Raw genomic sequence first — 10,730 nt, forward strand, 5'->3', positions numbered from 1 at the left:
ATTCGTCGTTTGAAATGTCCATTTCATTTGATGACGGTTAAGTTGTTTACAAAATTTAACCCATCACAAGAAGTTAAGAGAGGTCACCAGATCAACACTTCAGCCAACTCTTGCTCAGTTAAAAGCAAGCAAGTCATTCATAATAAGCTGATAAGATTCTCGCAGTCATTTAAAAACCACGTGACGAACCAGCTGCACCGATGGCATCACAACCAGTAGGAAGAGCAGGTGAGGTCACGTGGTAACAGACGCAGGACAAATCAATGAAGCGGCTGATGGGTTGCAGATTTTCTTCAACCTGCGGTAAGACTGAACAGACTGTTACTGCTTTGATGAGATGTGCGGGGTGCAGTTGAGCGCCGCAGTCAAGCATCGTGCGTGTCTGCTGTCAACTGTCAAATGTTGATGGGAACACTTTGAAAGCAATTTAAACTTTTCCACCAGAGACCCGCAGGTTCCACATTTAAATCCCGCATGACGAGGCGACCACACAGCGTTTCATACATAACGGAGACACCCACACACCTGAGACACGAGGTTCAAGTGCCGCGCACAGATCACTTGATTGTCCGCGTGTACGAGTTCTGAACGTTTCCAGCTGTGAACTGGTGAGTTGAATGTTGTTTCTCCTCTCCTTCAAAAGTCTTGAGTTTTCCTCTGACTGAAAGAATGAAGTAAATCCTGACTCAGTTCAGTCCACACCAGACGGCGAATCAAAGTTAATACAAAGAACCGTGAGAGAGTTGGCTGGTTGAAACCGAGACAGACTGTCCCTTTCCTGCTGCAGGAGGGTCGCTGAGCATGGGGGAGTCTCGGCTCATCGTGGAGGAGCTGCTGGCTCTGTGTCTCCAGAGGATCACCATGGAGGAGAACACTGTGAACAGCGAGCAGGGTGAGGCTGACCCAGGAACAGTTCTGATCGAGGGTCAACATTTGGATCACTGCCGGTTCAGTCCTGCAGCAGATCCTGGACTTCATGGAGTACTTTAATGATTCTGGATTTGTTTTATGTTGTTTGGTTTTGCAGAGAATTCCTCTTATGAAGAAACAACTGATGATTATTATTATTAGAGTGCGAATTGATTACATGTTATGAATCATGACTGACAGGTAGAAAGCAGAAGAAAACAAGGCTTCATGTCCACTAATTTTACGTTAGTTTGCTTCTCGTCACACACTTGTTAATGGACATAATGAAGTGGGGACAAAAGCACAGCAGTTTTAATATTAATCAAGGATAAACCTTTTTTTTTTTATTATTGGCCTGGTTGCAGCAGAGAAACGTTCCGCTCTTACTCATTTTGAGGATGTAGATGCTGATTGTTTCCTGCTGCCCTTTCAGAGATGGTTGAAATTGTGAAAAACTTTGAGACAGTCAGGAAGCGGTGGCTGCACGCAGAGTTGGAGCTGAAGAAGTACAAAGAGCTGCTGGTGAAGTCTGATGTGGCCAAAGCTGCTCTGGAAGTCAAACTGAAACATGCACGAAACCAGCTGGATGTGGAGATGAAGAAACGCTACAAGATTGAAGGCGACTATCAGTACCTGGTAAGTCCCACAAAAAACACAAGAAGAAGAAATTAGATTCAGTTCAGTTTTAGTTCCACTAAAACTAGAACTGCTGCCTGAGGAGGAGGGTGAGAAGGCAAACCTGTCAGCTGCAATACAGTTTTCAGAATAATGCTGAAAGAGTTCATGTTCCAACTGAAAATAAGGTTCAAATTTAATTCTCCTGCATTTTTTTTCTGTCTGCATTCATGTCTGCTGTGTAACTTGTTCTTTTATCAAAAACTTCACCAAAAACACCAAAAGGGAGAAATTTATGTTTAATAATTTTAGTTTCACGATGGTGTCTGCTAGTTTTACACAAGTTCATCACATTACCATCAGGGGATGATGTGTGCAAATGGAGGCTTTACTTCCTGTTTACTGTTTCTAATCTCAGCTTTTTGAACAAGAACATTCACAGGGGACACATTTGCTAACATCAGGTTACAGGCTACAAAGTCTAATTACCTGCAAATGCCATAAAAACATACCTGTAAATGTAACTGTTGGGTTAGCTTAGTCACTGCTGTGGTCATCTGTGTATCTAACAACACGCAAACAACACATGAAGACAACAGGACAACTTTCTTTACTTTGTCTCTGCCTGTGGTGCAACACCAAAAAGGAGTGAGCAACTTGAGGCCTTCAGTCCACTTTCAGTATCTACTCCATCTGACCAGGAGGGTCACAGTCCTGCCGTCCAGAGGATGAACCCTTTACATCATAAAGATTCCATGATCTTTCCTCCAGCACCACCATCAGGACAAATTAGATATTTTGTTCTTCACTATTGCTCAGACTCTAAGAATATATAACTCCTCAGATAATTTGTGAAGATTTGTTCACCCTGTAGGGGGTGCTGACAGCACTCTGTCACTTTTCATCTATCCTGTAATGGTTTCCAGCAGAGGCAGATGCAGCTCATGTGTGACATCCTGGTCCACGACAGTAAATCCAGTGCTTGTCTAAATGATGAGCAGAAATCTCTTTTGGCTGCGTTTGACCACAGAGGAGCGAATGTGACTGTGCAGCGAAGCAGCAGGCGGTGAGTCGATCGCAAGGTTCAGCAGTTGGCTAAAACAAACGTTAAAGCTTCATGTAGCTGTTCAGGGTGACTGATTGGGTTTAAGACTGGAGGGGTTCAGTTTATTCTCAGGGGGTCTGCAGCAGTAGGAGACCCGGTGTCATGTTATTGAACACAACATTGTGTTTTCTTGTTGTTCTTCAGGTTGTCTGTGATCGACGAGTCGTCCTTCCTGTCTGTCTGTCACTCTGACATCAGCTATGATCGAACAGATGATGATGTGGTACATTCCTCACCTGAACATCATGTTCAAACTGTGTCACAGGCAGCAGATATACTCGATTGAAAGACCAGCCTGCTTAAATTCTTTGTTTAATGCCTTCACATCCTTCGGTTATTACACTGATTTCACTTCTATGGAAACCAACTTGTATACTCTTAAAACTTTCTGTTCTGCAGAAAGAAAGCAAAGTTCATTTCTATGTGTTCTTTCTATTTGTTAAAGTAAATCAAAGAGCTTCACACTGTACATAAAATAAGATCAAAACATAAAGTCTTTCTAAGCCTTCTGAAGGAACTGATGGGCTGAAGTATCTGTAGTAGTAAATTGTTCCAAACATGACAATGTGTGAGAAAAGCAGCTTTATGTGATGTGATACAAAGTTTTGGTTTTCACATTGTTTCAGGATCTGGATACAAGTGTGATTAAACCCCTGAGATCTCGAGCCAGGGAGAAGAGGGTGAGTCCAAATCACATCTTAAGCTGGTCCTCAACGTGCTTCTTGTTGGTTTGACACTCTGATGCTGCCTTGCTGTGTTGGTGCTTATGCTCTTTTCTGTAAATTCTCTGCTCATGAACATCAGTAAAACAACAAAGATTTGACATTGAGACAATCTGTTGGTGGTCCTCAGCGCTCGTCGATGGGACCGGCTGCCAGTGCTCCGGTTGGGAGGCGAGGGAGAAGTGGGAACGTGTCGGCAGAGCTGCTGGAAAGGAAAACTGTGGACAAGGTGAGCAGATCCATATCAGCAACTTGATCACCCACTTAGAGGAATAGTCATTTGTTTGATGTCTGATGGGAATGAGTCGTTCCCAGATGTTAGTGAACAAAATTGTTGAAATATTTGAATCTACGGCTCATCTTTTGAGAAACTCTCAGGAAAAAAGTGTACATTTTTATTCTTCATGTGCATTAGCAGGTCGTTTCTTTGTTTCTTTCTTCTTTCTTCTCCACAAATTTTTTTACTAAGTTTTGAATGATGTTTTTCGAAGCGGCAGCACATGAGTTGTTTGTTCAGACTGAATGAAGTTGCCTGGTTTCTGTTGTAAAAGTCAAAGCAGAAGTTTGTGTGTCACTCAGGAGGTGGAGACCATTGTGAAGGCATCGGTGACGACTCCGGACTCTGTAGGTCAAATCCACATGGTGGTGGGAATCACACAGGAGACCCCCAAGAACCCAGCCCAAATCCTCTCCCAGGAGTGTGCTGTTTCATTGGGTGGAGGTCAGTCTCATCCACACTTCTGTTCACATTGCCAAAATAAAACTGATCTGGATGTTTGGATCAGAGCAGTCTGTTTGTATGACAATGTTTTCCTCTTCTTGTCTTTCCTTTAATGCTTGACATGAGTGAGCAGTGATACTGTAAAGTAAAGTTTACCTTCGCACTGAACTCTGTGGTGAAACCATTAAGATGTCTGGTGCTCCACAGATCAGACATCAGTGTGGATTCCCTGTGATGAGACGGTGGCTGAGCCTGAAGCTGAACCAAAGATGGAGGGGAGAGCTGAGAAAAGCCTCAGACATGTTTTTCTATCAAAAACGGTATGAACACAGAGCTGCAAAACACTTTATAGACCAGATGGTAAGAAACATTCACAGTAACAGAGTTAAGAGTTCATAGAAACCTCAGATAGTTAGCCTTTCTCAATGAACTCAGTGAATCTGAAGACGGTTTTCTGTTGTGAAAACAGTTCTGCCACATATGGATGATTTTGTTACTGCTGTAAGCTTTAACTGAGTAGATGGGAGGAGTTTAGATAACCATGAGCTGATTATTTCAGATCGTGATGAGTCATCAATGATAATGTGCGATAAACAGGATTTATATGAAGGGCCGTGAGAGTATAGATGTTTTCGAGGATAAAAGTCTGAAAGCCTCATTTTGAAATTCATGTTTGAGTCCAATGTTGAGTTTAAGTGACAGTCTGCTGTCAGGCAGTTCCTCCCTATATGAGTCACATGATCTTTAACTCACAGTATGAAGCTCCTGCCAGTAGGAGGCTCTAAAACACAGCAAACAATGTGAGCAGTAATCGACCTTGGGAGTTGTTGTTTTCGTTGTTAAGGTGGCTCAGACAAGGCAGCGTTTTAAAGTTTTATTCAGCTCTGATACTCTGAGTTTGAACTTTGTCGGAACATGGGATGATTTGAATTGAATAGATTATATCACAGAGTTCTGGTGGTTTTTAGGCATTTTAATGGGCACATGTGGCAGTCTATCTTTTGATGGCAGGACAGTCAAAGACATTGGTATTTTAAAACATGTCTGTGATCCACACATTATCACTTGAAAGCATCAAAGGAAGAACAAAGTAAAGCAGGATTGACAGAGCTTTAAACTGCGTTGTTACCTGCCTCTGTGCAGGTGATCCGGCCTGAGACCTGTTCACCATGTGGTAAGAGGATCCGCTTTGGGAAGATTGCAGTGAAGTGCAGAAACTGCCGTGTGGCTGCTCATCCAGAGTGCAAACAGAAATTTTACGGCAGTTGCTCATCCGCCAGCAGGGCAGGAAGTTCAACTCAGCAGGTACCTCCGAGCAGATAGTCCAGAACCAAAGGCAGTGCAGCCATATGATGAAAACTGGAAACCAGTCAAAGTCCCAGCAGGACTTAATATCACAGGAGGAGCTCAGAAATCTTCACTGTGCTCCTCAATCACCAAACTCATCCTGAGTTTCAATGAATGTATGAATGAAGGCTTTATTTCGAACATGTGGAAATAATACAATAACAATATCTTAATTTAACATGTCTGAAAAGGAATAGGAAGAAGCACAAGTGTATTTGACTGTTTGACTGAATTTAAACTAATGTAGCCCACAGATGTGTAAAGAGAACATGAGATCATGACTTTGAGGTGACCTAGGCAGGAGCTTGTTGTGTCTGTAATTTATTACTGACCCTGTAAGAATTAATGCGGAGAGCAGCTCATGTTAGTGTTGCCTCCACTCCTCAGTCTTGTGTCAATTATGCATATAAAGACCTGTTCCTGTCCAGAACTCATTGGAGGGCTTTGCTCCGGTGATCCATCCCAGAGTTCCTCTGCTGGTGGTTGAGTGTGTGGCTGAGATCGAGAGGAGGGGACTGGAGGAGGTGAGCTCTTCAAGCTGATCTCAGACTTGTGTTGAAGCTGTTGGGTTTGGAAGCAGCTGATGATGTGCTGTGTCTGCAGAGAGGACTGTACAGAGTACCTGGAGGGGAGCGTCTGGTAAAGGAACTCCGAGATCGATTCATCCATGGGAAAACGCCGCTCATGCTCAGTAAAGTACAGGACATCCATGTACTGTGTGGTCTTCTCAAAGACTTCCTGAGAAAACTGAAGGAGCCGCTAATCACCTTCAAACTGCACAGGACCTTCACAGAGGCTTCAGGTACAAATGCTGGTGCTGCTCACACCGACATGTCCATAAACCAGGTATCAATACATCAAAGTATTGCTACATCACGGTATCAGTACTCCAGAGAATTGATCTACTCAGTGAAGATGGGTATTAATAAAAATCAATCTCTCTGTCCCTGAAGAAACAAATGAATGAGAAACATGTGAAGGGATGAAAATATTAAAACCTACAATCAGCAGTGTGGAAATGAATCAGAAGAAATAAAGATTCATATTGATTCAACTTGTAAATGTTGGATCAATAAATGTTTTAAATGATTTTCTGTCATCCTGACTGATCACCTACTGTGAGTCAGAGCTGCCTGATGAAGACAACAGCTGTGCCATTGTGTACCGGGCCATCGCAGAGCTGCCGAGGGCCAACAGAGATACGCTTGCTTTCCTCATGCTCCACTTACACAAGTAAGAAAGCTGTTGAGTCGGTTCATGTCTGTCTGTTTGGATTTGTTTTTGCATCTCTCTGGTTGTTATGACTCTACAAGTAGAGTGAAACTGATGCTGAATTACATACTGCTTTGTTTTTTAGAGTGATGAAGAGCCCTCAGTGTCAGATGGACCGGAATAATTTGGCCCGAGTGTTTGGACCAACTATAGTGGGACACGGGATGTCTGAGCCATCTCCAACAACCATCATGAGAGACACAAATGTTCAGCCAAAGGTTTGCTGTGGACATTCACACAACACCTGGCTGTTGCCTTTGTGAACTTCCCACCTGAACAAACCACTAACACAATCAATCATTTTAACGCTGATCATTGTCTCTGTGGACAAAAGATGTTCATCTTTACCTTTAGTGGGTCATGAAGTCTGTTGCTGTTGTCTCAGGTTGTTTGTCGCTTGTTGTCCCTCCCTGAAGCCTACTGGAGGAGCGTCCTCGCCATCCAGACAGACCAAATCTCGTCCTCATCCTACAACCAGGATGGTGGACATGGTGGGTTTCTAGACTGTCCTCTCATTAGTCTGTTTGAAAGTGTCCATCTGTCCGCAGCTAATATGAATGAATATGAATCAGCCTTCAAAGGGCACTCTGTAAACTTGTGTCATTCGTATCCTGTTGAGATGGAGGATGCGGTCAGTGGTGGAAAGGCTCACATTATTGATTGATTGAGTCTGTATGGTTTTCAACAATTTGTTGCTGTATTTCCTGTAGTGTAATGACATTGTTTTGACGGACAATGTCAGCTACAGTGGCCTCCTGCTGGGGTGTGAACGTGGGTGTCCTCCCACCCCCGTATGGCAGTCTTGCAATTCTGCAAAAAGAGAATGTGCAAAATATATGTAATGTAATGTTCTGAAATATATATACAGTATACAGTAGTACTTTGAACTTTCAATGATAAAGCAGTAACAGTAAAGTAGACTGTAACTGTTGTCATGTCTGAATCTCCGGATTATGCTGGACACAGAGAATCGACTGATGTTTGGCTGGACTCTTTGGCCTGCCTCCCTCATGGTCATGCCATGCACCAGTACATGGTCTATGACTGTAGCCCGAATTTCATCAGAAATTGGCACTTTTCCTCTTCCTCCTCCTCCTCCTCTTCCTCTCCCTCCTGTTCCTCTTCTCCTCCTTGTCCTATGCCTCAACCTCCTCTTACTGGCACTCGTCCTCTGTGTCTCTGATCCATTGCTGTCATGAGCTTGCAGGACCAACCTGTTTGCACTCCAAACTGGTTTATATTGGTTGTCATGTTATCGTGACATGATGAGAAGTAAGTGTGATCAATTTTGAATTGTTGTGTTCAATAAATGACACGTGTTTTATTTGTGTTCATATTTTGCCAATTGTTGTTACCGTTATGCATCACAGTGACAAGTGTGTTTTATTGCATGAGAATGTGTTTAGAGTTTTGCAAAAGGAAGGACTGAGATCTTCAAATAGTGTTTTACTAGGTGAAGATAGTTTATGGTTTTGTCAAAATGATGCTCAATTCAGTGAATGAGTTTAGATGACTGAGCAACTGATTCACACAACAGAAATGAGTGTTTTAGCAATTCAGAAAAACTGTAAACCCCTGCTGATTGGTGAAACCCAGCAGGTGCTTTCACATCACTTCCTGTTTGCTCAGTAAATATTCTTTCTGCTGCTGCATAAAGAGAGCATCAGCATGTTGTCGTCCTTTCTACAGGTTTTTATGTTTTATTAAAAGGTTAACTATGCCAATTTTCCTCCCAGATGATGTTTGTTTGTTTCCAGGTCGCTTGTTTAAGCCGCTGACTTCTCCAGAGTTGAACAGCTACTATAAAACGAGCAGCAGAGGATCTCTGCGAGGGAAGATCAGGAATCTGGGTACTGCGCTCAGCAGCACGTAAGACCGCAATAGACCACAGTCCAGTGTCCTCTGCTGGTCTGAGTTCTGCTCTCACCAGTCAGCTCAACAGGATACCAATACAAGTAAAGATAAGAAAAATGACTGATGCCTATTTAGATGATAAAATCATTCTGTTTATTTTCTGTATGATCAAATGAAACTGAACCTGCTGACTGATTCTAGAGGCTAAATAATTCTAAATGATCTTTAGGTAAATCAGTAATCAATAATAGCAGCTCCTCCAGGTCTGCTGGGATGTGTAATCTGCTCGCTCTTGGATCTCCTGACTGTTAACGTGGTGAAGTCACACATTCGAGTTTTAAACATAACTGAAAAACTCTTCTGAATCTTCATCAATATGATCAATCAATGCTGATCATCTGTGAGATGTGAAGCTGCCAAGCAGACTCCTGCTTGGGTCTCCTGAAGGTCAAGAATCTGATGGGTAATCGTTTTTTTCTTCTGTTTGTTTTTCTCTTTAGTGGTCGAGTGGAACCAGTGAGGAGGTTCTTCACTTCACCCAGCTGATCTACACTTTTACTGTATACACTATGTACTATACACTGACAGTACACTGTTGGTAAACTTTTACCAACAGGAAATGATGCAATATGTCGGACTGTGTAAGAAAATAAATCTTGACGCTTTTCTACAAATGTAATGCTTTAATATTTCTTGTGTGCATTGCATTGCAGGAGAAATAATTCAAAATTGACTTTTAGTCTGATTAAACATCGGCCACTTTTCCATCAGTGTGAAGTCTGTGGTTACAACTGAAAAACATGACATGTAAATCTGTCGAGTGTAAATTTTAACACAGCTGTGTATCTTTGAATATCTGAAAAATAAAAGTGCCTATATGTTCTGTTCAAAATAAGTATTTGACAGCAGTTTTTATTTCCGTACAGAGAGCAAAACCTAAAAGACTTTTATTGGTAAAACATTTTGTTACAGAATGAGGCGTTGCAACAATTAGCCAATTAGATGTTCCTGCTCTCCAGAGGATGAACCCAGTAGTGGTTTTAGGCACAGGCGAACCGGGCAGCTGCCCAGGGTGGCATTTTTTCATGACACAAGGGGGGCAGCACGAGCGCTTGGGGGAAAAAAAAATCTGCGGCTTTACATGGTTTTCTATTATCTGTCATATCACCGTGTGGAAAATCGGCAAATTGGCGCCCCCTGCAGCTGCAGGCGCACCTGCTTGCTGAGAAGGTGCCGTGCACTGAAGCCGTGTGTGAGGAGGGAAAGGGGAGGGGAGCGGGGACAGTTCACCTCTGGGTCTCTCCCAAATTGAACGTCAGTCAGACCTTGACTTTCTTCCATACAACACACATTTCACGCTTTTGTTTTTCTGAATTGTGTGAAATGGCCAAATAAAAATAGGTAATACAAAACGATTATGTGGTCACCAAGGTGAATTGGTTTAGTCTTGACTCCTGGTCCTGAGTGACAGCGTTGGGAAAATGTTGATTGTCGAGTAAACGCAGAGATGGACAGAAAAAGGTCAAAGCCATCAGGTGCCCAATTTAGGAAAAGAAGAAACGAGCAAAAGATAAAGGTTTGCTATGTTCTCTCTGTATGATTACGGTATCCATGTCATGAATGAAGGGCTAATGTTAATTGGTGGTATATGTTTGTTAGCCTTCTTGCTATGATGCTTGCTGTGCTTATACAACAGTAATTCGTCTTAGCAAACACCAGATCTAACTTCACCATAAGGTTGTACTTCGCAGAAAAACTGTTACAAGTTGAGTTATTATTTATTTCTGTCACGTTGGGTCCTGTAATTAGCCATATGTGTAGGTGGTTTCAAAGATGAACATTTGCCATTTGCTACAACTCTGTTTTGTGACAAAACATAGTCTAACCAGTCATAACTAAAAGTGTGCCAAGAATAGAATTGGAGGATTGAAGAATTGGATTTTGCACCAAGGAAGGCCAGAAATGTCGAGTCATTTTATTTGTATATTATTCCTAATATTTTATATCATTGTTTTATAGGGATAGGCTCCAACCCCCCATGACCCTGACGGATAAGTGGTATAGAAAATGGATGGATGGATGTTTGTTTTATATATCTGATTGTATATATTTTTGCCATATTTATGTATATAGAGTATATTTTTTTAAGTTCTGATAACTTATACTGTTTTGTGCAGAATTGTAT

At 42.2% G+C, this 10,730-nt stretch overlaps 1 protein-coding gene across 6 annotated transcripts; it reads left to right on the plus strand.

The window, feature by feature from the left end:
* Positions 1 to 153: 153 nt before the first annotated feature.
* On the plus strand, positions 154 to 9,440 carry si:ch1073-416j23.1 (rac GTPase-activating protein 1). 6 transcript variants are annotated; one of them, XM_046376907.1, is made up of 18 exons: positions 154 to 303; positions 445 to 608; positions 788 to 892; positions 1,343 to 1,545; positions 2,451 to 2,590; positions 2,774 to 2,852; positions 3,256 to 3,309; positions 3,482 to 3,580; positions 3,931 to 4,072; positions 4,280 to 4,392; positions 5,216 to 5,377; positions 5,848 to 5,943; positions 6,023 to 6,221; positions 6,547 to 6,652; positions 6,777 to 6,909; positions 7,077 to 7,182; positions 8,449 to 8,560; positions 9,046 to 9,440. In XM_046376907.1, exons 3-18 carry the CDS (start codon positions 802 to 804, stop codon positions 9,089 to 9,091), a joined length of 1,881 nt encoding a protein of 626 aa, XP_046232863.1. In that variant the 5' UTR covers positions 154 to 303; positions 445 to 608; positions 788 to 801; the 3' UTR covers positions 9,092 to 9,440. The 6 variants fall into 6 exon arrangements, 5 of the variants coding, with proteins under 5 accessions (XP_046232863.1, XP_046232862.1, XP_046232865.1 ...); XR_006842017.1 differs by lacking the exon at positions 154 to 303 and having other exon boundaries at positions 310 to 608; positions 8,449 to 8,646; positions 9,046 to 9,224; XM_046376906.1 differs by lacking the exon at positions 154 to 303 and having other exon boundaries at positions 310 to 608.
* The last annotated feature ends 1,290 nt before the right edge of the window (positions 9,441 to 10,730 follow it).

The sequence above is a fragment of the Scatophagus argus genome, chromosome 21, assembly GCF_020382885.2.
Source record: "Scatophagus argus isolate fScaArg1 chromosome 21, fScaArg1.pri, whole genome shotgun sequence".
Lineage (NCBI taxonomy): Eukaryota > Metazoa > Chordata > Actinopteri > Scatophagidae > Scatophagus > Scatophagus argus.

Bases quoted from the DNA above. Each gene is read 5' to 3' on its own strand.
- si:ch1073-416j23.1 (XM_046376907.1), top strand. From the start codon at position 802: ATGGGGGAGTCTCGGCTCATCGTGGAGGAGCTGCTGGCTCTGTGTCTC. The intron at 3,310-3,481 runs GTGAGTCCAAAT...GGTGGTCCTCAG, and splicing joins CTCGAGCCAGGGAGAAGAGG to CGCTCGTCGATGGGACCGGC. The intron at 4,393-5,215 runs GTATGAACACAG...GCCTCTGTGCAG, and splicing joins ATGTTTTTCTATCAAAAACG to GTGATCCGGCCTGAGACCTG.